General features: G+C 45.2%; 1 protein-coding gene across 1 annotated transcript in view; it reads right to left on the bottom strand.

Annotated features, from left to right (window-relative positions):
- Positions 1-22,195, bottom strand: part of DLGAP3 (DLG associated protein 3) — a 62,000-nt gene that overhangs the window by 13,657 nt on the left and 26,148 nt on the right. Inside the window, exons 4-8 of the mRNA XM_070368475.1 lie at positions 19,331-19,536; positions 18,928-19,000; positions 8,051-8,264; positions 7,457-7,770; positions 6,927-7,012 (exon numbers count right to left, since the gene is read on the bottom strand). Of these exons, the coding sequence (XP_070224576.1) occupies positions 6,927-7,012; positions 7,457-7,770; positions 8,051-8,264; positions 18,928-19,000; positions 19,331-19,536 (893 nt within the window). The remainder of the gene's footprint in view (positions 1-6,926; positions 7,013-7,456; positions 7,771-8,050; positions 8,265-18,927; positions 19,001-19,330; positions 19,537-22,195) is intronic.

Below are 22,195 nucleotides of genomic sequence, written 5' to 3'. Positions count from 1 at the left end.
CCAAGCTCAAGCAGTACTTTGGCATAAAGGGAATTGAACCCAGGAGGAAGCAGTGGGCAGTAACAAGCAATAGTGAACACATAAATTGTTAAAACATGTTTGTAAATCCAAACTATTAAACCATAAAAGATATAACAACAACTGATTTGGCAGGGTTTTTTAAAGAGGTATAATCAGAATAATAGAAAAACATAACATGGAAAATGAGAACTAAGAAGGAAATTAAAGTGTTTCAAGGTTCTTATTTTGTGCCTATTTCAAGATAGAAATAGTAATTTCAGACTCTATTAGAGAAATGTGAAATTAAGTATATTTGTTTGAAATCTGAGGGAAATCATTACTAAAACATATACTTCCAAACCAGTGGAGAGATGGAGGGAACAGGAGAAATAAAGTCACCTTGATCAGGTCAATAGATGGCAGAAAGTAGGGGAGGATAAAAACAAAGAAAAAGCATGTCCGGAAGAAAATTTTCCAAGAGATGATAGAAATAAGGCCAAATAAATCAGTAATCAAAAATATATAAATGGATTAAATAGGTCTACTAAACTCTAGCCCCATACTGCTTATGAGCAACATATCTAAAACACGAGGATACAGAGACATGAGGAGACAAAGGATGAAAAAAGATGCAGTGGAAAATTAATCAAAAGAGAGCAGACATAGCAATTAAACCAGGCAAAATCAACTTCAAGGCAAAAACCAGCAATAAGGATGAAAAGCATCCTATTTAATGATAAAAGGGCCAACCCATCAAGAAGATACAATAATCATAAGCCTGAATACTACTGACTTAAAAAAATGCACAATGTAAGGGCTGCCAGTTAAGTTTTACTGGGGGCAAAAAGGACTGCAGCCTGGGAGATACAAGCTCAGATAGCTCTGAGAAACTGCTCAGAGAGGTGAGGTGGAGGGACAGTATACACGCGATTTTGGAAAAGGGGGAGTACGTGCAATCAAGCACAGTTTTTTGTAGAAAGTTTCTGCTGATGAACAGTTGTCACGGTGAAGGATGTTAGTGCTTTTCTAGATATGATGAGATACAAGAACTGGGCTCACAGAAACAGCTCCTGAGAACATCTGACTATCTGAAGGCCTGTCCTGCCGGTTTTCCCGCAGAATGCCTCATTTCTGCTCTCCATCCTGAGCTCCTTCATGGGTGTCGGAGGTGCTGTTGCAGCAACAGCACATGATGTAATCCTCGTAGAGGTGGATGGATGGCAAGCACCCACGGCAGGTGCCAATTTGTGGTCGACAATACTAAATAGCATTCTTTCAAGTTAAAGAAAAGGATTAATAAAATTCCCAGGGGAAACAGCACATCCATAATCATGTAAGACATTTTTAACACACCTGTCTCATAACTGTTAAACATCCAAAAACCAAAGGTAAACATTTGAAAAATGTAATTTGTAAGTCTGACTACATATACGTATATGATGAAGAAGCCCTGACATATTCTAAGGAATAAATAGCATACAGAATGCATTCTATAACCACAATGTAGAAAATCTAGAAACTGAGAATGAAAAGGAGCCCCGCACACACACACACAATACATTTGGAAATCTTTAAAAAAAATTCTTCTAAATAATTTACAAGTTAAAAAAGAAATTATGATGAAAGTTACAAACTAGTTAGAACTGAACAATGAAAACACTGCACCCTAAAACTGATGAGATACAGATACAGCAATGTAGTTAGAAGCGAATGGATAACCTTAAAAACACATTAGAAAATAAGAAGTAGTGTTCTAGAGGCTGAAAATAAACAAACATGGTGAAAGAAAGAAAATAATAACACAAAAGTAGTAGAAGAAAGGAAATATTAAGGGTCAAAGAGAAACAATAGAGACGCTCAGCCAAACCAAAAGCTAGTTTTTTTAAGACTAATAAAGGACAATTTTAACAATATATTAAAATAATAAAATATACAAACCTTGGGCAAAATGAGTCAAGAAAGAGAGGCAGGGTATAAATATGTGGTATTAGGAATAAAAATGAGGCACAGCTTATAAATATGTTAAAATTTTATAAAATTATAATAGTATCAGAATATTTATACCAAAAATTTTGAAAACTGTCGATTTTTGTTATAGGGCCCATTTTTTAGAAATACATGAGTCACAAAAATTGACTCAAGAAGAAAAATAAAACCAGACTGGATCAATAACCTGGAGAATCCCAGGGATGGGGGAGTCTGGTGGGCTGCCGTCTATGGGGTCGCACAGAGTCGGACACGACTGAAGGGCCTTAGCAGCAGCAGATCAATAACCGCTAAAGAAACTGAAGCTGTAGTTTGAAGTTTCTCCTGTCCCAGAAAGGCATCAGGCCCAGACAGCTTTATAGGCAGCCTTTACCAAAACTTTAAGGGAGAGATAACCCTTATTTTACACAAATTGTTTCAAAGAACAGAAACACAGAGAACACAACCAAGCTCATTTTCAGAGTCGAGCATAACCTTAATGCCTGAACTAAATAACAACAACCAAAACAAAATTGTAGGCCAATATCATTTATGAACATAAATATAAAAATCTCAAGTAAAGTAACAGCTATTCAAAAATCCAGCAATGTCTATGAAAATAACACCACAAGACTGTGACAAAAAATGTTAGAGTTCCATATACTCATTTTTCTCTTTGTCTGCAGCAATAAGAACCCTAATTTTCAGCTCTGCTCATTGCACTTTGCTTCCCAATAAAAGACTATTCCACAGCCTCCCTTGCAGCCAGATGCCACCATGGGATGAAGCTTTAGCCAATGTGATGTGTGAAAGTGCTGTCTGTAACTTTTAGGAAGTCTCTTAAAAAGGAGGGACTGCATCCTCCTCCTCTCTTCCTCCTTGGTACTGCTCAGGATGCAGACAGGATAGCTAGGGTTTTATCATCAGCTTCTTGGATGAGTGCTATAAAAGGGTGGAAGATCAGCAAGATAAGAGGAGTCTGGGGTCCTGACACTGAACTTCTACATCCAGGCTTTTTATTTGTTTGTGTGCATGCTAAGTCACTTCAGTCATGTCCAACTCTCTGTGACCCCATGGACTGTAGCCTGCCAGGCTCATCTAGCCATGGGATTCTCCAGGCAAGAATACTGGAGTGGGTTGCCATGCCCTTCTCCAGGGCATCTTTCCAACCCAGGGATGGATCCTGCATCTTCCCTGTCTGCTGAAAGTGAAAGTCCCTCAGTCGTGTCTGACTCTTTGCAACCCCATGGACTCTACAGTCCAAGGAATTCTCCAGGCCGGAATACTGGAGTGGGTAGACTTTCCCTTCTCCAAGGGATCTTCCCAACCCAGGGATCAAACTCAGGTCTCCCACATTGGGGGAGGATTCTTTACCAGCTGAGCCACAAGGGAAGCCCAAGAACACTGGAGTGAGTAGGCCTTGTTTAGCCAAACTTAGCCCTGTTTAGCCAAACTTAATCCAAATTGATAATGGGATCCATCGAGGTTTAACCCAGGAATGAAGGAATGGGTCAACATGGAAAAATCTATCAATATAATTCAGCACATTACAGATGAAAGGAGAAAATCTAGGATCATATCTCAGTAGATTCTGGAAAAGCACTCAATAAAATTCCACTCTCATTTTTTATTGAAAAATAAAAACTCTTAGCCTACTAGAAATAGAGAGGAATTTCCTTAACTGGTAAACGATTTCCATCAAAATCTGCAGCCAACATCATCATACTTCTAAGTGGGACTTAGAAGATATTCCCTAATATCAGGAATGACACACGAATGCTACACTCAACAGTGAACTAGAAGTCCTAGTCGACGCACTGTTATAAGAAAAAGAGATTTTACTTTTATCTATTTATTTACTTATTTGACTGTTACATGCAGCTTGTGGGATCTTAGTTCCCTGACCATGGATTGAACCCACACCCTCAGCAGTGGAAATGTGGAGTCCTAACCATTAGACAGCCAGGGAATTCCAAGAAATTTTTAAAATATAGATTTAAAAGAAATATTCTCATTTGCAAAACTGACTACATTAAAAAAAGTCATGATTTTCAGACAAACTTTGGGTCTTAATAAGACAGAGCAGAAGGTTGCTGAATACAAAATCAACATGTAAAACCTAACAGTGTTCCCATACATTGGTAGTACCCAGGTATACATTTAACAGGGAAAAAAGATCCCTAACCTCAGATTGTCCACAATGCCCTCCTTCTGGACCATGAAAAAATCCTGCTTCCTAGCCTCCCCATGTCTGCCCTTACTTCCCTCAAATTAATTCTTCACTCAGCAGCTAGTGATCCTTTGCAAACATAAATTAGATCACACCACACCCCTTCTTTAACCTTTCAAAGGCCACTCATCAGTTAGAATCAAATTCCAAGGGGAGTTTAGGGAAGAATGGATACATGTATATGCATGGCTGAGTCCCTTTGCTGTCCACCTGAAACCATCACAACACTGTTCATCAGCTATCCAAGTGTCCAAGTGTTAGTCACTCAGTCGTGTCTGACTCTTTGCGATCCCGTCAGGCCCCTCTGTCCACAGAATTCTCCAGGCAAGAATACTGGAGTGGGTAGCCATTCCCCTCACCATGGGATCTTCCTGACCCAGGGATCAAACCTGGGTCTCCTGCATTGCAGGCGGATTCTTTACCATCTGAGCTACTATACTCCAATATAAAATAAGAAGGTTTTTTAAAAAAAGAATTAAGTTCCAGTTCTTTATCATGCCCATGCTCTATATGACCTGGCCCCACCTATTCTCCAATCCACTGCCTCACAACCACCCCATCCTGTTCCATACCAGCCATATGAAGCTTCTTTCAGTTCCTGAAGCGTGTCACTCTTTCCTCTCCCAATGCTCCCACATAGCGCTATGCCCTCTTTCTGGGATGCTTCCCGCAAGCCCACCAGCCCCCCACCCGCTATCACCTGAGTGCTCCCAGTCAGCCCTCAAGTCCCAGCTTAAATGTCTCCTGCTTAATCTGAATAAAGTCCCTTCTCTCTTAGCACCTGATTTTTTCTTTCATATGACCACTGTAATGTGTAATAATATCCCATTACTTGTTATACCATAGTGTGTAATCATATTTTTACTCATGTATTATTTTCTTTTTAAACTTTATTTAATGTATTTAGTGATTGGCTGAACCACACAGCCTGTGGGATCTTAGTTCCCTGACAAGGATCAAACCCACACCCCCTGCACTGGAAGCACAGTTTTAACCACTGGATCTCCGAGGAAATCCCACTCATGGATTGTTTACTTGTTGCCTTGATTCCCTTCTAGGCCACAATTCCTACGAGGGCAAAAGTCATGTCTTTCATGCTTCCCGGAGCATTTAACAAAGCTGTCATGTAACAGATGCTTAATAAGCATCAATCCAGGAGTGAATGACAGAGTTTGCTGGTTTAGCTCAGGTCTCAGCAGCATGCTTGCTGTACTCTTCCCAGGATTCAGGTTTGTTTTGCGGAATGGGGGATCTCTGGGGGTCTATGTGGATGAGGGACCAAGAAGCCTCATCAAGAGGCAAACAGGGCCACGTGGGCTTGGTTGATGGTCCATGGTTCAGCATGAGAGTTGGCGGCAGGGTTCTGAACACAGAGCTGCACCTAGCCATGACTCCTACCCCACCTCTCAAGAACTCAAGTCATGGACTTGCAGGATTTGGTTTGCCATAAAGTACAACTTTTCTGAGCTCTTTACGGTATATTAAGAATTTGAAGGGGACCTCCCTGATGGTCCAGTGGCTAAGACTCCACACTCCCAATGCAGGGGCCTGGGTTCGATCCTTGGTCAGGACTAGATCCTACATGCTGTAACTAAGACCCAGTGAAGGTAAATAAATAAAAAGAATTTGGAGGACAGGAGCTTTCAGGAATAATGGGGGCAACAAGGGTGTCTTTTTGCTGTCCTCGATAGAGACGTTCACAGCCTTAAGAACATATGGAGCTGCAGGGAGCTAACATGAAGAGGAGGAAAATGGTGAAGCCCCACAGGAACTTCAAGAAGTCTTGATCACACACACACACACACAAAATGCTCCCAGGGGTTCCCAGAAATAGCTGGGGGAATTTAGGGAAAGTCTAAAAGCCCAACAATGGCAACCAGAAACAGAGCTGCTAAGGACTGCTACGGGCACTCTAGTTTTATTCCTTCAGAGGGTACGCCTGGGCCACACAGATTACCATGAAACTCTTCCTGCCAGCCCCAGGCACCACACTAGGGCCACTGGCCTGGGAGCAGGGCAGCCCAGAAGGTAGATGGGCCACTGTGGCACTGCTCCTGGTCATTAGGGAAAGAAAGCATCTTCCACAGGAACGCAACAACAGAGGGACTCCTTCCAGTGTTCCCTCCAGAGCTCTCAGTGCTAATTTTTCAGTTGGAAATTAAGAAAACAATCTTTCTGAGGCCATCTAATGCCAGAGAGTGGCTGTTGATTTCTTGGGTACAACACACACTCAAGCATATAATAGGTACCCCCGACTGGTTAAATGCTTGTGTGAGCCGAATGAGGAGGAGTGTTGTATCGACCAGGGGTCCCTGAGAGGCAATCTTCATGTTTATTTCTTTTTGAGCTCACATACTTGTACACCACAGGAAGTCAGCAGGGACTGGAAAAATCCTGTGATCCTCTGTAAAGCACAGCTGCTTGCACCCACCTGCCACTGTTCCCTACCACCCCCTTCCCTGGACCTCTGTATACCTCCTGTCCACCGCTCAGCACCTGGGACAGGCACTGGAACTAAGAGAACTCACTTGAGATCTGATGACTGCCCAGGGTGGGGCATCTCTGCGAAGAACCTCTGTGGCTGCTCTGATGCCTCCCCAGTAAAAGGGCTTGCTCCCCAGGACCACGAGGAGAGGGTTACAGGGAGACCAGGCCTGTGAGGTCCTTATGCAGCCCTCTCTCCTCTTCTCCCCCTGTCCACAAGGCCTGAGATATCCCCACTGGGACCTACCTCTTGTCTTCTTCTACCTGTACACCGATGGAATGGAACTCTCTTCGACTCCTATTCTCCGTGTCTGAGTCCGAGATAGTCTCCACCTGGTGGCAAGGTTGGGGAGTCAGTAGGCAGAGCTAGACCAAGGCCCTCAAGCTCTTCCTCAGGGAGAAGGGCAAGCGATGCCTGAATCTCAAGCCAGGGGGTAGATCCTGCCAATATGACCTGCCTGAACAGGACGGCAGACCCTGGAGGTTAGATGCATTAAGGTTACAACTTCTGGGCACCGCTCTCCGCTTGCCAGGGGTGATGGTGCCAGGATGAGGGACAATGATGTGGGCCGGGCTGTTTGAAGCAGCAACCCCAACCCACGCCCCGTCGATGATCAGGCTAAGAGCAAGCGAGGAAAAGGTCTGTGTATCCAGAAGGCCCCACTGACCCTCTCAACCCATCCTCAACATGGCCAAGGCCATACAGAATCCATGGTGTTAAAAATTTAAGCAACCAAGAAAAAGCAAAACTTTCGTTGGCGCCTCCTTCGGCCATACCTGAACCCCGATGGACGGCCGCCACTTCCGCTGCCGCGCCAGGCTCCGCAGCTCCTCCCTGCCAGGAATGGTCTTGATGATGAGTGTGGGGGGCTTGGGGCTGGCCCGGGGTGGCACCGGCGCCAACTCCAGGGTGCGCGCGCCCATGGCCGGGCCGTCCAGCCCGTCCGCGGAGCTGCAGCGCCGGGCTGGGCCCTCCGCCGCGGTGAAGCTCTCGTGGGCGGAGTCGGTGCTGCTCTGGGCGGTGATGGAGATGCGGGGCGGGGCCTGGCTTCCCGGCGGGATGGGGGGCGGGGCCTTTCTGAAGTTGAAGGCTGCGGCCAGGGAACCCAAAGACACAGCGGGTGAGAAACGCGGTCCGGGTAAGAGTCTGTGGCCGACCACCCCCCACACCCACGCAGTAGCACAGGACCCAGCAGCCACGCCTAACCCACGTGCTGCTACGTAAAGAACCACGGATCATCCCTTCATCCGGCCCAGAGAGGCAAGCGATCTGCCCAAAGTTGAGCAGCACGGCCGCGACCAGGGCCGGAGCTGGAACCCAGATCACTCTCCAACCTAGGGCTGGGCCAGGGGCAGAGAGGGCATACTCACAGGAGCCGGGCCTCCCTGAGACAGAGGCAGGGGCAGCAAGGAGGGGCAGGCAGTCGTCGTCTTGAGAGCAGCCAGCCTGGATGGCCCGGAGGTAGCTGTGGCTCCGCATGCGGAAACAGCCGGGCAGATCCAGAGCGTCCACGGCCTGGGACTCCAGTTCCCCAAACACGGACCCGCACACGGCCTCCAGCTGCTGGTTCAGCTCCTCGCTGAGCTGGGAGCAGAGACCAGAAGGACAGTTACCGTGGTGCTGGAATGGGGGCGTGTCTGAGGCACTTTGCCTTAGGAACATCTCTAGTTCTGCAGAGGCTGGGTCTCAGTGTGAGACTTAGGTATTTGAACTAAAAGAAACCCCCAGCCCATGCAGAGAAAGATGGAGGCACCTCTGCCCTGTGCTGGTCCCGGGGCCTGCTTTGGGATCAACCTTGGTGTCTAATCTTTCCCCTAAATACTCCTCCCTCTGCCCCAGCTATACCTCTCCCAGACAGCGCCATCTTCCTCTCCACCTGATCCCATCCCCTCAGGGTTCTCTCACCTGACCCCTGGGGGAGAGGACAAGGGAGCTGACAGCCAAGTATGGGGGGGTGAGTACTGCAGGGAAGAACAACTTTTATTATTTATGACCTGAAAAAGTGAAAGTCACTCAGTCATGTCCAACTCTTTGCGACTCCAAGAACTGCAGTCCACCAGACTCCTCTGTCCATGGAATTGTCCAGGCAAGAATACTGGAGTGGGTGGCCATTTCCTTCTCCAGGGGAATCTTCCCCAACCAGGGACTGAACTCAGTTCTCCTGCATTGCAGGCAGGTTCTTTACTGTCTGAGCCACCAGGGAAGCCCATTTATGACCTACTGCATTACAAAAATGATCAAAAGCAACCTATAGAGATATAATCATGTGGAAGGAAGGAAATTAATGAGTACATAATGGAGCAAAAATTATCAGCCTTGTAGTGTTTCAAGCCCTCCCCCACCTTCTGCCCACTAACTAACGAGGGACTCAGCCTGGTTCAGCCTGCAGGTTCCTAGCCTGCCCTCCTCCTCTGAAGGAAGTTCAGTCACTGAGGATCAAGATTCTTGTTTTTGGTTTTGATAGTTTGTGATGCAGAATCACTTTGTGATGTGTTAAAAAGAATTTAAGCAACTAAGAAAAAGCAAAACAAGAATTTTGTTCATGGAACCATGTTGCATAACACTGCACTAAGACTAAATACACCAGAGGCTGTTGCTTCATTTGCTTTGAATGAGCAAACTGGCAAAAAGAAAATATAAAGGTATGGAAGAAGGTGGGTTAGTGGTAAACTCAACACTCAGGGAACAGGATGGTTGCATTTTTGACCTTGAGCTTCAGAACAGCCAGCACTTTGAGTATAGGCTGTGGGTTGTTTGCAAGGGCTGTGTTGTAAGACTCAGCTGGACTCAAATGCTGGCTCTGCTAGTTCCTAGCAGTGTGGCCTGAGAAAGTCATTTAAAGTTTTTGGGCCCCAGTTTAATCACCAGTCAAATAGGAAAGATAATGGTACCATACTCGTAGGACTATTTAGGGAACTCAAAGAAAAACATGAGAGGCACCTGGTGCAGGTAAGCCCTCCATCCGTGCAGTGTGTCTCAGGGCCTGCCTGGCAAACACAGGCCAGCACTCATGACAACCACACTAGTCTTGTCACTGAGTCCCAGAGAAATTCCCCCACGGATGATTATGCAGAGGTCACTGGATGAAGTCATGGACAAGGTCCTCAGTAGCAACCAGAGGATGAATATGACAGCAAGTATCCCGTGGCTGCATCTTGTGACACCTCCCAGGAAAGAGTCCTGGCATCCTATTTACGTGCAGTCAACAGAGAAAGGAGCGGCTTGATCCACGTGTAAAATGTAGCTCAACGTTTCCAAACTCGGCCTCCAAAGTATATATGATATTATAACACTACAGTCTACCTCAAATTGAGCAGGAATTCCCATCCTATTCTACCGATGGGCAAACCAAGGCTCAGAGAAGGTAGATGAATTATTCAAAGATGCCCAGCATGTACGTGAGAAAACCAAAGTGCTCAGTTTCCTGGCTCTCCTGCCAAGCTGACTGAGTATCAGAATTTCCTGGAGACCTTGTTAAATTTACATTAACTTGGGCACTACCCTAAGGATCTGAACCCAGAGTTCTCTAACTCTAAGCCTCTCTTTGTTTTGACTGCTTTGAAGGTCAGAGCCAAATTCTCTGGAGATTCAGGTTCAGTGATTCCAATATTGGCCCAGTAATTAAAAAGGAAGACTGTCTTCAGCTTTTTTCTAAATGAACTTCATTACAAGTGTACAGAAATTACAAAAAAAGTGTTAGTCGCTCATTCGTGTCCAACTCTTTGTGACCCCATGGACTGTAGCCTATCAGGTTCCTTTGCCCATGGAATTCTCCAGATAAGAATACTGGAGTGGGTAGCCATTCCCTTCTCCAGGGGATCTTCCTGACCCGGGGATCAAGCCCAGGTCTCCTGCATTGCAGGCAGATTCTTTACCATCTGAGGTACAAGGGAAGCCAATGGACAAATCACAACTCCTTGTGAGTCTACCTCTCAGTTTCCTGTCTCTTGACCTCTGGGGTACCAAGCACCAGTGGTGCCAGGCTATTTCTAAAGCTCAAGAGATAAGCTAACTCCTGCTATTTCTAGGCGAGGCTCAAGACACTCCCCAACCAGAACCAATCCAGCCCAGAGGGTCCCTCTGAAGCACAAGAAAGCTGACCCAACCCCAGGAGAGAGCATTTTGACTTCAAGTCTGAACACCAAGGATAGAAGGAGTCTCACTCTGTGGCCTGTCTCTGTATCTCTAGCCCTCTTCTGTGTGTAAAGCACTAGGCATAACATCTGGCATATAGCAGATGCTTAATAAACATGAGCAGACTTCCCTGGTGGTCCAGTGATTAAAAATCCACCTGCCAATGCAGGAGATAGGTTCAATCCCTGGTCCAGGAAGATTCCACATACCGTGGGAAAACTAAGACCAAAAGCCGCATCCACTGAGCCCATGCACCTAGAGCCTGTGCTCTGCAATGAAAGAATCTACCACAGTGAAAAGCCCATGCACTGCAACTAGAGAAAGCCTGCACCAGCAATGAAGACCCAGTGCAGCCAAAAATAAATAATAAAATAAATAAATTTTAAAATAGAAAGAAAGAAACTGAAGTTGCTCAGTCATGTCTGACTCTTCGCGACCCCATGGGCTGTAGCACCCCAGGCTCCTCTGTCCATGGAATTTCTCAGGCAAGAGTACTGGAGTGGGTTGCCATTTCTTTCTCCAAAATTTTAAAATACTTATGTATATAATAAAAACAAATAAATTTACATTGCTACTATTATTAGTAGCAAGAGGTTCTTAAATCACAATGACAATACTTCTCAGAGGCCCCTCTTTCCCAAAGGTTCTCAAGCTCTTGAAATCCCAACCATATGTTAGTTCCATAACCAACTCTATCTAAGGCAGACAGAAGGCGGGTGAGGAACTCCCCAGGGCCACACATCTTCCATCTCTACTAGCCAAGAGGAACTTCTAGAGTTCCAATAAGGGACCAGGACCCAAGAGAAATGCAGACTTTTATAGACTCTCAGAGGAATATTGCATCTGAGCTGATATTTACTGTATTACAAGTATGAAATTGTAACATTATGCTGTGAATTCTCCTATTTTCCCTATACAGCCTTCTATCCTGCTCCCCCTGACACTTACTTTCAGGTGAGTCAAAAATCAAAAAATCCTCTTGGGAAATAAGAACCTTAGCCTTTCTGCAATCCAGACTCAGAATCAGTATTTCCAAGGCTGTGGGATATTTAAAAGAAAATATTTTGTTTGGGTCTAACTGAAAACTGTCTGTACTGGTGCTGGTGGGTCTAGTTGGGGGCGAGGCAACATCCTGTATACTTTACATATAGCATTTGGCTTAGATAACTTTGGAAAACCCTCTCATTTTAAAACATTCTAAAACACTGGATAAAATATAACAAACATTTCATATGCATAGCTGAGCTCACAAGAAAGAGAGATAAGTCCCCAGGGGACAAAAACAAAGAGGAGATTGGAAAATCAGAATATTAACTGTGTGAGCCAATGCTGCAAACAGCCCAGTGGAGGTGGGAGGTAGGGGGAAGGGGGAGCTGGTCTCAGTAACCAAAGGACTTAGATTTTGACGCCCACTTGGGTGTAGGAGTAAGGCTCTGGGCCCACATGAAGCATGGAATTGGAAATGGGAACCTGCATACAAGTAGAAAAGGAGAAAGCTTTGATAAAATGATAAACTAGAAAAAAAATCAATTATCGGCACAGACTGATGACAAAGGAGGTAGTCAGAAGTCTAGGCACTGAGGAGGGGGGAAAGAAGATAAATTCCCTAAGGATTTACACTCACAAGGTAGTTTTCACACAGACACAGGATTTTGTATCTACATGGGCCAGATCCCTCCCCAAATTAAAAATAAACATGAAATGGTCCCAGACCAAGAACAGTCCAACAGAGCAATCTAAAAATCTGGGGGACCCACTCTTAAGCCAAGCTGATGAGGATGATCACAAATAAAGCTCCACTGAAGATGACCTCATATTAGAAAGTGTGATCTGACGTGGCCCCTAAATCTTCACCTCCTGGCATTCACACTCTCGCATAGTCCCCTCCTCTCGAGTGCAGATTAGACCTATTTGTCCACTTCTGATGAAAAGAATATGGCAGATACAATGGCATGTCACTTCTGAGATTAGATCACAGAAATACCAGGGCTTCCATCTTGGACACATTCTCTCACTCTCTCGGAGCCTTAGCTCTGGGGGAAGCAAGTTGCTGTGCTGTGAGTTGTATTATATTATGAGCCATACAGTGAGTCCTACACATTACGGATATGAAGCCTGCTGACCGCAGGTGAGCATGGAAAGAGATCTTCCTCTACTCAAACCTTGAGATGACTGCAGCCTTGGCCAACACCTTGATACAGCCTGTAAGACATCTGACCCAGGTGGCACCAGCTAAACTGTGCTCAGATTCCTGACCTATAGAAATTGTGAAATAATAAGTATTTTTTGTTTTAAGACTCATGTTTTTATTGGTTTGGTTTTGGCGACACTGGGTCTTCGTTGTGCTGTGCAGGCTCAGTTCCTGGTCGAGGGATCAAACCTGCGTCTCCTGCACTGGAAGGCAGATTCTTAACCACTGGACCATCAGGAAAGTTCCAAGACACTATGTTTTGGGGTAATTTTTTTATGCAGCAATAGGTAACTGGGCCTCCCAAGTAATGCTAGCAGAAAAGAGCCTGCCTGCCAATGCATGAGACATAAGAGACACAGGTTTGATCCCTGGGTCGAGAAGATCCCCTGGAGGAGGCCATGGCAACCCACTTCAGTATTCTTGCCTGGAGAACCCCATGGGACAGAGGAGCCTGGTAGGCTACAGTCCAAAGGATAGGAAAGAGTCGGACCTGACTGAAGCAACTTAGCACAATAGGTAACTAATATAAACAGCGACAGAAATAAGAACTAAACTTTTATTGAGTTAAGCTATTGAGAATTCAAGGTTTATCTGCTATAGCAGCTAGTATTACCTTAGCTAAAGCAGATTAGCTTTTAAGCTATGTTTAAATTTTCTAAAACTTAAAAGATAAATAAAGCTGAAAACATAAGGATAGAATAAAAGCTTTGGGGAAAAAAAGCAGAAAGATTTCCAAAGAAACCAAATCAGATTTCTAGGTGGGGGGAGGGGAGGGGAAAATTAAAACACAAATAATGAGTTAAGTAGTAAATGAAACACAACAGAAGAGAAAAATAGAGAACCAGAAAATATATCTGAGGAACTTACTCCAAAGGCAGCAAAGAGAGGTAAATAAATGGAAAATATGAAGGAGAGGTTAAGATATATAAAGGAAATGATAAAAAATACCCCAAACACAACCAATAGAAGTTCTAGAGGAGGGACTAGATAAAATATGTCTGTGTTAGTCGCTTAGTCGTGTCCGACTCTGTGTTACCCCATGGACTGTAGCTTGCCAGGCTCCTCTTTCCACGGAATTCTCCAGGCAAGAATACTGGAGTGGGTAGCCAGTCCCTTCTCCAGGGGTCTTCCTGACCCATGGATCGAACCTGGGTTTCCTGTATTGCAGGTGGACTCTCCAGGGAAGCCCAGATAAAATGTAGAAGAAGCAATATTTTAAGAAATAATAATGGTGGTTTAGTTGTGAAGTCATGTCCAACTCTTGTGACCCCATGGACTGTAGCCTGTCAGGCTCCTCTGTCCATGGGATTCTCCAGGCAAGAATACTGGAGTGTGTTGATAATAATAGTCTAGTCATTAAGAATTTTCCAGACTTCTGACTTCAGACATAACAGAGTGAGGATACCAAACCCTATGCCCTAAGACAACTATAAAGCTGCACAAAGCTCTCCAAAACAACCATTTTATCACTCTGAAAATCAATCAAAGTTATACAACAAAGAAACACATTCATGAAAATTGCTGAACTTTGGGTAAGAACAATGAGTCTGTAGTGTCCTCACCTGGAGTTGATCCCATAACACAAGTTCCCAGCTCTATAAGTTGCAATAGTTCAACTAGGGTGGACCAGGCTATGAAAACCAGCTGCTTAACTGCAACTAACAAAGGGGGCTCACTTTATTCTGAGCACTGTCCATTATAGTGTCAAGAATAAGAATAACCAGCAGCACTAACAGGTTGAGGTTTCAGCACTGTTTAGAGGCAAGCAATGGGCCTGGCAGACTAGACAGGAACTTGATGGGGAATTCTAGAGGGGAAAGATAGCCACAGAGTGATAAGCACTTCACACAATCTGGTTAACTAGAGGCTGGGTGCATGTACTACAAAAATCAGAAAGGCCTTGAGCCCACCCACATATCCCTGGCCAATAGAGCCTATGCATATGTACAGAAGGAATGTAGGAGAGCCTGTGAAAAATAGAAGCCAGAGCAGGCTTGAAAACAGCAATGTCTGTATTCCTCAGCTCACACACAGAACCATGAAAGGAGAGGAAGGAAGCCTTACTGGCTTGAAGTTTTTGAGCACAACCTCTGATCAGTCTCTGGCTGGACACTAAGCTATGCAGAGACAGGGTCAACCCCTAGGAAACCAGGCTTTAAAATAAAATCAAGAAAGAAAAAAAATTAGTGAAGACATCAGAGGCTACATCTGGCAAGGTAGACAGATTTCACAGATTTAGACCAGGAATTAACAAATAAACAAAGCAATAGCAATCTTCAAGAGGTAAAATAAGAATCCAGAGTTGCTACAATATATTAAATAAAATGTACAGTATTCATGACACTGTGTAAATAAATGAGAAAATGTGAATGTCCCTGAATGTTTGATTTATTACACAAAGACTACAAGGTAGTTATTATAAGAATGTTCAAAGAACTAAAGGAAATCATATTTAAATATTTAACGGAAAGTATGACAACAGCGATGGCATTAATAGAAAATCACAACAAAGAGAAAATTTTTAAAAAAAGAAGAAAAGAATCAAATGGAAATTCTAGACCTGAAAAGTACAATAACTGAAATTTAAAATTGGCTAGAAAGGCTCAGCATAAAAAGTTATCAGTAAAACTTAAGATAATCAGCATAGATTATCCAATATAAAGAATAGAGTGGGGTGAAAGATTGAATAGAAATGAGCAGTGTCTCAGAGACCTATGGGCGACATCAAGTATACCAGTATGCATGTAATTGGAGTCCCAGAAAAAAGATGAGAGAGAGGAAGAAAAAATATCTGAAGAAATAATGGCCCCAAACTTTCCAAATTTGCTGAAAAACATTAATCCACAGGTCAAAGAAACTCAGTGAATCCAAAGCAGACTAAATACAAAGAGATCCATACCCAGACACATTACAGTCAACTTTCTAAAGACAAAGAGAACATATTTTTTAAGAAAATCTTAATAACCACAAGAGAAAAAACATTTCATTGCATACCAAAAAAAAATTATTAATTGACTTTTCGTCAGAAACCATGAACACCAAAAACAGTGATATTCAAAGTGTATAATCAAAGTGCTTAAAGAAAAAAACAATCAACCAGGAATTCTATATTCAGCAAAACTATCCTTCAAAAAATGAAGGAAAAATAAAAACGTTTCCAAATAAATACAGACTGAAGAAAGTATTGCCAGCAGAGTTATCTTATAAGAAATACTAATGCAAGTTATTCAGGTTAAAAGGAAGTGACATCCAAGGGTAATTCAAATCCACAGGAAGAAATGAGGAGCACCAGAAATGGTAAATATGTGAGTAAATATAAATATGTTTCACACTTTTTCTCTCAAATTCTTTAAAAGACATAAGATTTTAAAAAGGTTAAAAAAGACAGAAGAGTGTGCAAAGTAATTATTCCATTACTATTATCAGTTTATAATAAGTTTTAGCTTATAACACATATATAGAAAATATATATGGCAATAATAGCACAAAGAAGGGAGAGGAAAAGGAGATATATTAGAGCAATGCTTGTATATTTTACTAGAATAAACTAGGTTTTAATTAGTTACACAGGTAATTCTTAGTGCAATCACTAATGCACTAAATAATATAGTAAAGGGAATTAACAAAAAGAAATAAAACTGTACACAAAATATTTAATCCAAAAGAAGGCATAAAGGAAGAACAGAGGAACAAAAATGACATGAGACAATCCAACCAAATCAATAATCACATTAAACGTGAACAGACAAAACACTCATTCAAAAGCCAGAGATTGTCAGACTGGATCAAAAAGCACATAGGTTGAAAGTAAAAGGGTGTACCAGCGAACAGGAACATGAGAGAATGTTCCAGATTTGATGAAAGACATGAATCCTCAGATTCTGGAAACACACGTGTGTGTGTGTGTGTATGTATGTGTGTGTGAGCATGCACACACACATACACATCACTGTGAAACTGCGGGACACTGAAATCAAAGGCAAGATCTTGACAGCAACCAGAGAGAAGTGAAAATTACCAACAAAGACAGTTGGGTTAATAGCAGCCTTCTCAACAGCAACAACAGAACAGATGACAGAGGAATATCTTCAAAACACAGAGAAAAATAAATGTTGACCTAGAATTCTGTAATAAGCTAAATTATGTTCAATAGTGAGGGTAAACTATATTTTTGGTTAAAGGCAGAATTTGCCACTGACATGTACTGAAAAAAATTACTAAAGAATTTACTTTAAAAGGAAGGAACGAGAGAATTCCCTGATGGTCCCGTGGGTAGGATGTGGTGCTCTCGCTGCCTGGAGGCCAGGTTCAACCCCTGGTCAGGGAACTAAGACCCCACAAGCCACACGGCACAGCAAAAAATAAAATAAAAGGAAGGAATGAAACGCAAGAAGGTATAGTGAGAGGGAACTAAAATACTGTACATGCTAAAGCACTGAAGTACAAACTAAAATACTGCAACAAGTACATGTGAGAAAGGAAGAGGTGATCAGAAGCAAATGGAGAAAACAGTGGATGGAGCAAGTAACCTGGAGAAGAAGGGAAAGGGCACCAGCAGTTTGGTTTTGGACATTTTAATTTTGAGATGTCTACTCAGCATCCAAGCGAGATTTCAATACACAGTTAGATATACATGCCCAGTATTTATGGGAGAATGTGGGCTGATGATAAACATTTGGAAGTCTTCAGGCTCTCAATAAGATTGAAAGCCATGAGCCCGGATGAGCTCACCCAATGAGTGAGTGTAAGAAGAAGTCCAGGAAGTAAGCCCTGGAAAGCTCCAGTGTTTAGATCCTGAAGAGTTTGTGGGCCCCAGTGACACAGACTGAGAATAGGCAGCCAGAGAGAGAATCTAGAAGAATCTAAAAGATGTGGCATCCTCAAGGCCCACTGAGAGAAGTGTTTCAGGCAGGAGAGAATCATCAGCTGTGTTAGATGTTGCTGATGGCTCAAGTGAAACAAAGACGGAGCATTAACAAGTTTAGCAACATAGGCTGGTCTTACGTGAAAAGATGACTGTGCCAGTCAAGATTCCCTGATTCAGGAAATGTAACAAAGAAATGCTGAGAGACAGCAGCAGCAACAAACAGTGAGAGCCAAGGAGGATAGACTTTTGCTTTTTGCATTGCTTTTTTTCCCCAGCAAACAGTAAAAATAGCTAACCTTTATCAAGTGTTGGCTCTGTGCCAAGAACACTATTATAATGCCTATTTTTAAATAGGGAGAGTGGGGCTCAAAAAAGTCAAGTAACTTGCTCCAGGTCACTCAGCTGGTAAGAAGTGGAGCTGAAATTCAAACCCACCTCAAGCATTCAATTACTAAACTGCACTGCCTTCTTTAGTTAAGGGGAAAGTCTATACTTGGGTATAGAACTCACACTTATAAAATACCAGTTTGGGACTAGCTTCCTTGTGTTTGCATATATTTTTTCTGAACTCCCAAAAACCCTCTGAGATAAGCATCACTACAATTGTCATTTCCACCATGAGAAAACAGAGGCATTGAGAGGAAAGTATCTTGCCAGTGGTCCCCAGGGTGGAGTGGAGAGGAGAGAGCTCAAGCCCTGATCATCTCTGAGACTGAAGCTCTGCCCTCTTCAGTCTGTGCGGTCAGGCCTGCCTTTTACATGGGGTGGGGGAGTTGGGGCAGTCAGACCAGGACAGGGCTAGGGAAGCTCAGAGAACTGACACTGCCCTTCCAAGTCCATCACTTGGAGGATGCTTGGCGGTTTTTAAGGATGTGACTCTCTGAGATCCTCAGTCTGATTCAGCTCTGAGAATTCCAGGGCATGCTTCCCAGCTCCCCAGAACCAGACCTGTGCTCTCTCCAGGGGCAGATTCCTGATTTTTAAGACCAAGGCTGAGCATGGGAGCGAGTCCTCCTCCCCACCCATTACCCCTGGCATGCTGGGCTGCTTCCTACCTGTCCGGTGGTGAGGGAACGGCTGTAGCCAGGAATGGAGCTCCGCGGGTGGATCCGGGGTGGTACACAGCAGCTGGGAGAGGTCAAAATTCCAGATTCAGAATGGGGATCTGCTAGGAGGTGGGGGAGGGGAATGAGAGCACTGGGGTCCCTGAATGGGTTCTGTTCCTCAGAAGCCCCCAGAACCTCCAGGAGGAGACTGCTGAGTAAAAGGACTGTGCTAAAGAGGCATTCAGATAGGGGCTTTCACGGGCACCCCCTCTTCATATGGGCCAGAGCGAGACTGCCCAGTGGAACCCTAAGCAGGGAACCTGACTGGTACCCACACGATGCACACCTCCTGCAGGCACCCAGCATCAGCTTGCTGCCCCCTCCCCAGCCCCCAGCTCTCCCTTGTCCTTACTTTATCCGGGCCTGGTCCACACTGGAGGAGCGGCGAGTGGTGAAGCGCCGGGCGACCGCTTTGGGAGATGTCTTGGGGCTGCCTTCCGAGTCTCCGCTCTCCTCATCCCCCATGGCTTTGATGTAGCTGCCGCTCCGCATCCTGCGGCAGGGGATCTCCCCGTCCTTGCCCCCAGTGGGGTAACCCCCCCAGTCATCTTGCGGCACCTGCAGGGACAAGGGGCCTCAAGCACCTACTAAATCCTGAAGCAGGGACCCTCTTTCTTCACTGCCAGTGGGAGATGCACAGCCCTGGCTCAAGCAAACCACGCTCAGGAATATGTCAAGGCAGATCAGGTGAGGTCTCCCCTACAGGACATGCCTCTTCACCCTCCATGGGCCTTCTGCTACCTGACTGAGGGCCATCTAAAGAGTCTAAGGGCTCCCATGATAGGTGCCAAGAAGCTCAGAGGCCAAAGTGACCTGTGTCAATCTCACGCCTAGCAGTAAGGCAGCCCCTGACATCAGTCACCTTTCACCCCTCCTTCTCCTTCATCCTCTTAATGTGCTTACATCCCAAATCCTCTGACGTCCCCCTCCCTTCTGTGAAGAGCCACAGGAGGAGCGACATCAGTTTGTGTTTCAGAAAGAGCACTTCAACAGTCCAAACAGAGGTTGGATCGTGGAGAGCCAGGAGCAGGGCAGGGGCTCAAGTGGTGAGAGGGAGACCAATTAAGAGGCTGATGCTGTTATCCAGGCAAGAGATGATGAGGCCTAAATTAAGACAATGACAACGAGGGGGAAGAGAAGATGGAAATGAGAGGTGTTCAGGAGCATCAGTGAGCCTGATTAGACTTGGGGGGTGAGGGGGCGGGGAGCAGTCGTGGAGGACTGGGAGGCTGCTGGCTGAGGACCTGGGGGATGGTGTTGTTGCTCACTGAGCCACAGAATCCCAGAGAAACAGATTTGGGGGAAAGGTGATAGGTTCAGGGTTGAGCATCTTGAGCTGGCAAAGAACTGTGGAGCAGGTGGTTGAGTGTTTGGTTCTGGAGTTCAGTGGAGAGATCTGAGCTGGAGGCAGACATGGGGGAGTCATGGGTGGCAGCTGAATCCATAGGAGTGAATGAAAGAGCCCAGAGGAAAGAAGAAAGAGAGGTGGGCAGGGATCCACTGACATTTAAAAGGGGGACTGCGAAGAAAGGGAGAGGAGCCTATGAAGTCACCTGAGAAGGAGTGGGCAGATGGGTGGGAGGGAAGTCAGGAGAACGCCCTGTCACGGAAACAGGAGACATTTCCAGAATAGAAGGAGTTGATAATGTCAAATGCCACAGTGCATGCTAAGGTTAGCGGTTTGGGCTGGGGAGTTAGAACCATATTCAAATTCTGGCCCCATCACTTGCTAGCTGTGTAAATGTGAGCAAAGTTGGTTAAACTCTGCCACAGTTTCCTCATCTGTGAACTGGTAATGATAATTACGCCTGCATCACAGCACTGGTGGAAACAATAAATGAACCAACAGAGAGTAAGGGCTCAAGATTAACTACCATAACGGTAAGCATTGAGAGATAGGAGGGTTCTCAAGAGGCCATTGATGACCACTGCCAGGACATTTCAGAGGCCAGGAGTGTGGAAGTCAGTCCAGTAAAGGGGAAAATGAAAGCAAATGGTGGAGTCTATGCTCTAAGAACTTGGAAATGAAGGGGAGACAGGAAGGAGATGGAAGGGGGTATGGGGTTAAGGAAAGTTTGTTTTGTTTTGTTTTTAGGATGAGAGCGATCTGGGTATGTTTGCAGGATGAGGGAAAGAGTCAGTAAAGAGAAAGATACTCTTTAAATGTGGGGACGAAGCAGGGACAGTTCATGGATGAAAGGGATTCCGAGGAGATGGGCTCAAGCCCTATGGAGGGGTCACTGCGGGATGCGTGGTCCTAGCATCATCTCTGAGCCAAGAAGGAAGGGGATGATGGGGGCTGGGGATCTTGATGAGTCTGCACGTGGGTGAGGGAGTCCATAATGGTTGGCCTGTGCCCATTGAAAAGAACAGGCTAAGTGGGGGTGGGGATCAGGGTTTGGGGAGAGCATAGGGTTCCAGAGAGGAACAGAGACTGTAGGGTGAGGCTAGAGGAGAGGCCAGAGATTAGTGTGAGAACAGGGACTAAGGGATGGGTGGGCCCCATGAAGGAGCCCTCGGTGGGAGGATGGGGGGGTGCTGGGCTCAATCAAATGGGAACACAGGGAGGAGATGAGGCTCCATAAAGGAACAAGGGCTCCAAGTGAGAAGGGGGGTTCTGGAAGTTGGCAGGAGACCTGAATCCAGTAGGAGAATAGAGTCTCAACAAAAGGGCTGGGGAACCAACCAAGACACCTGGGCAGATGCAGCCAGCTTCCCCTGCTTTTGTGCCAGGGGAGTACAGGTTGTCTGTTCTCTGCTAAACAGGCTCAGACTTCGCAGTCCTCAGATCCCCTGGAACCCTAGCCCCTGACAGGGCCTCCCCTTCCCCATACTCTACAGAGAGGAGCCACAGGCAGGCAGAGGGAGGTGACAGGACAGCCAGGACACGCTCTGCCACTCTGCAGGGTTCCCACTCCATAGCCACCGCAGAGCTGCCGGCTCCTCTGCAGGACACTGTGAGGTGCATGTTAAAAAGGAAGCCCCCAGGGAGGTCAGGGCAGCCCTGGAGAAGCAGCAGGGAGCAGCGGAGTGGAGGCAAGGCTCCAGGGATGGGAGAAGAAGGGCTGGTGTTCTCTCCTGAGCCCTTTCTTCGGGACCCTTCAATTCCCAGTTTAGAGAGCCTTCCTACCCAGGGAGAGGGCAGTGCAAGACCAATCCTGAATCCCACAAGTCTCCAGTCTCCCCTTCTGTCTCTCTCCCCCTTCTGCTTCCACTA

This window comes from Bos mutus, chromosome 3 (genome assembly GCF_027580195.1).
Source record: "Bos mutus isolate GX-2022 chromosome 3, NWIPB_WYAK_1.1, whole genome shotgun sequence".
NCBI lineage: Eukaryota > Metazoa > Chordata > Mammalia > Artiodactyla > Bovidae > Bos > Bos mutus.
This window is presented reverse-complemented; position numbering and strand designations above follow the sequence as displayed.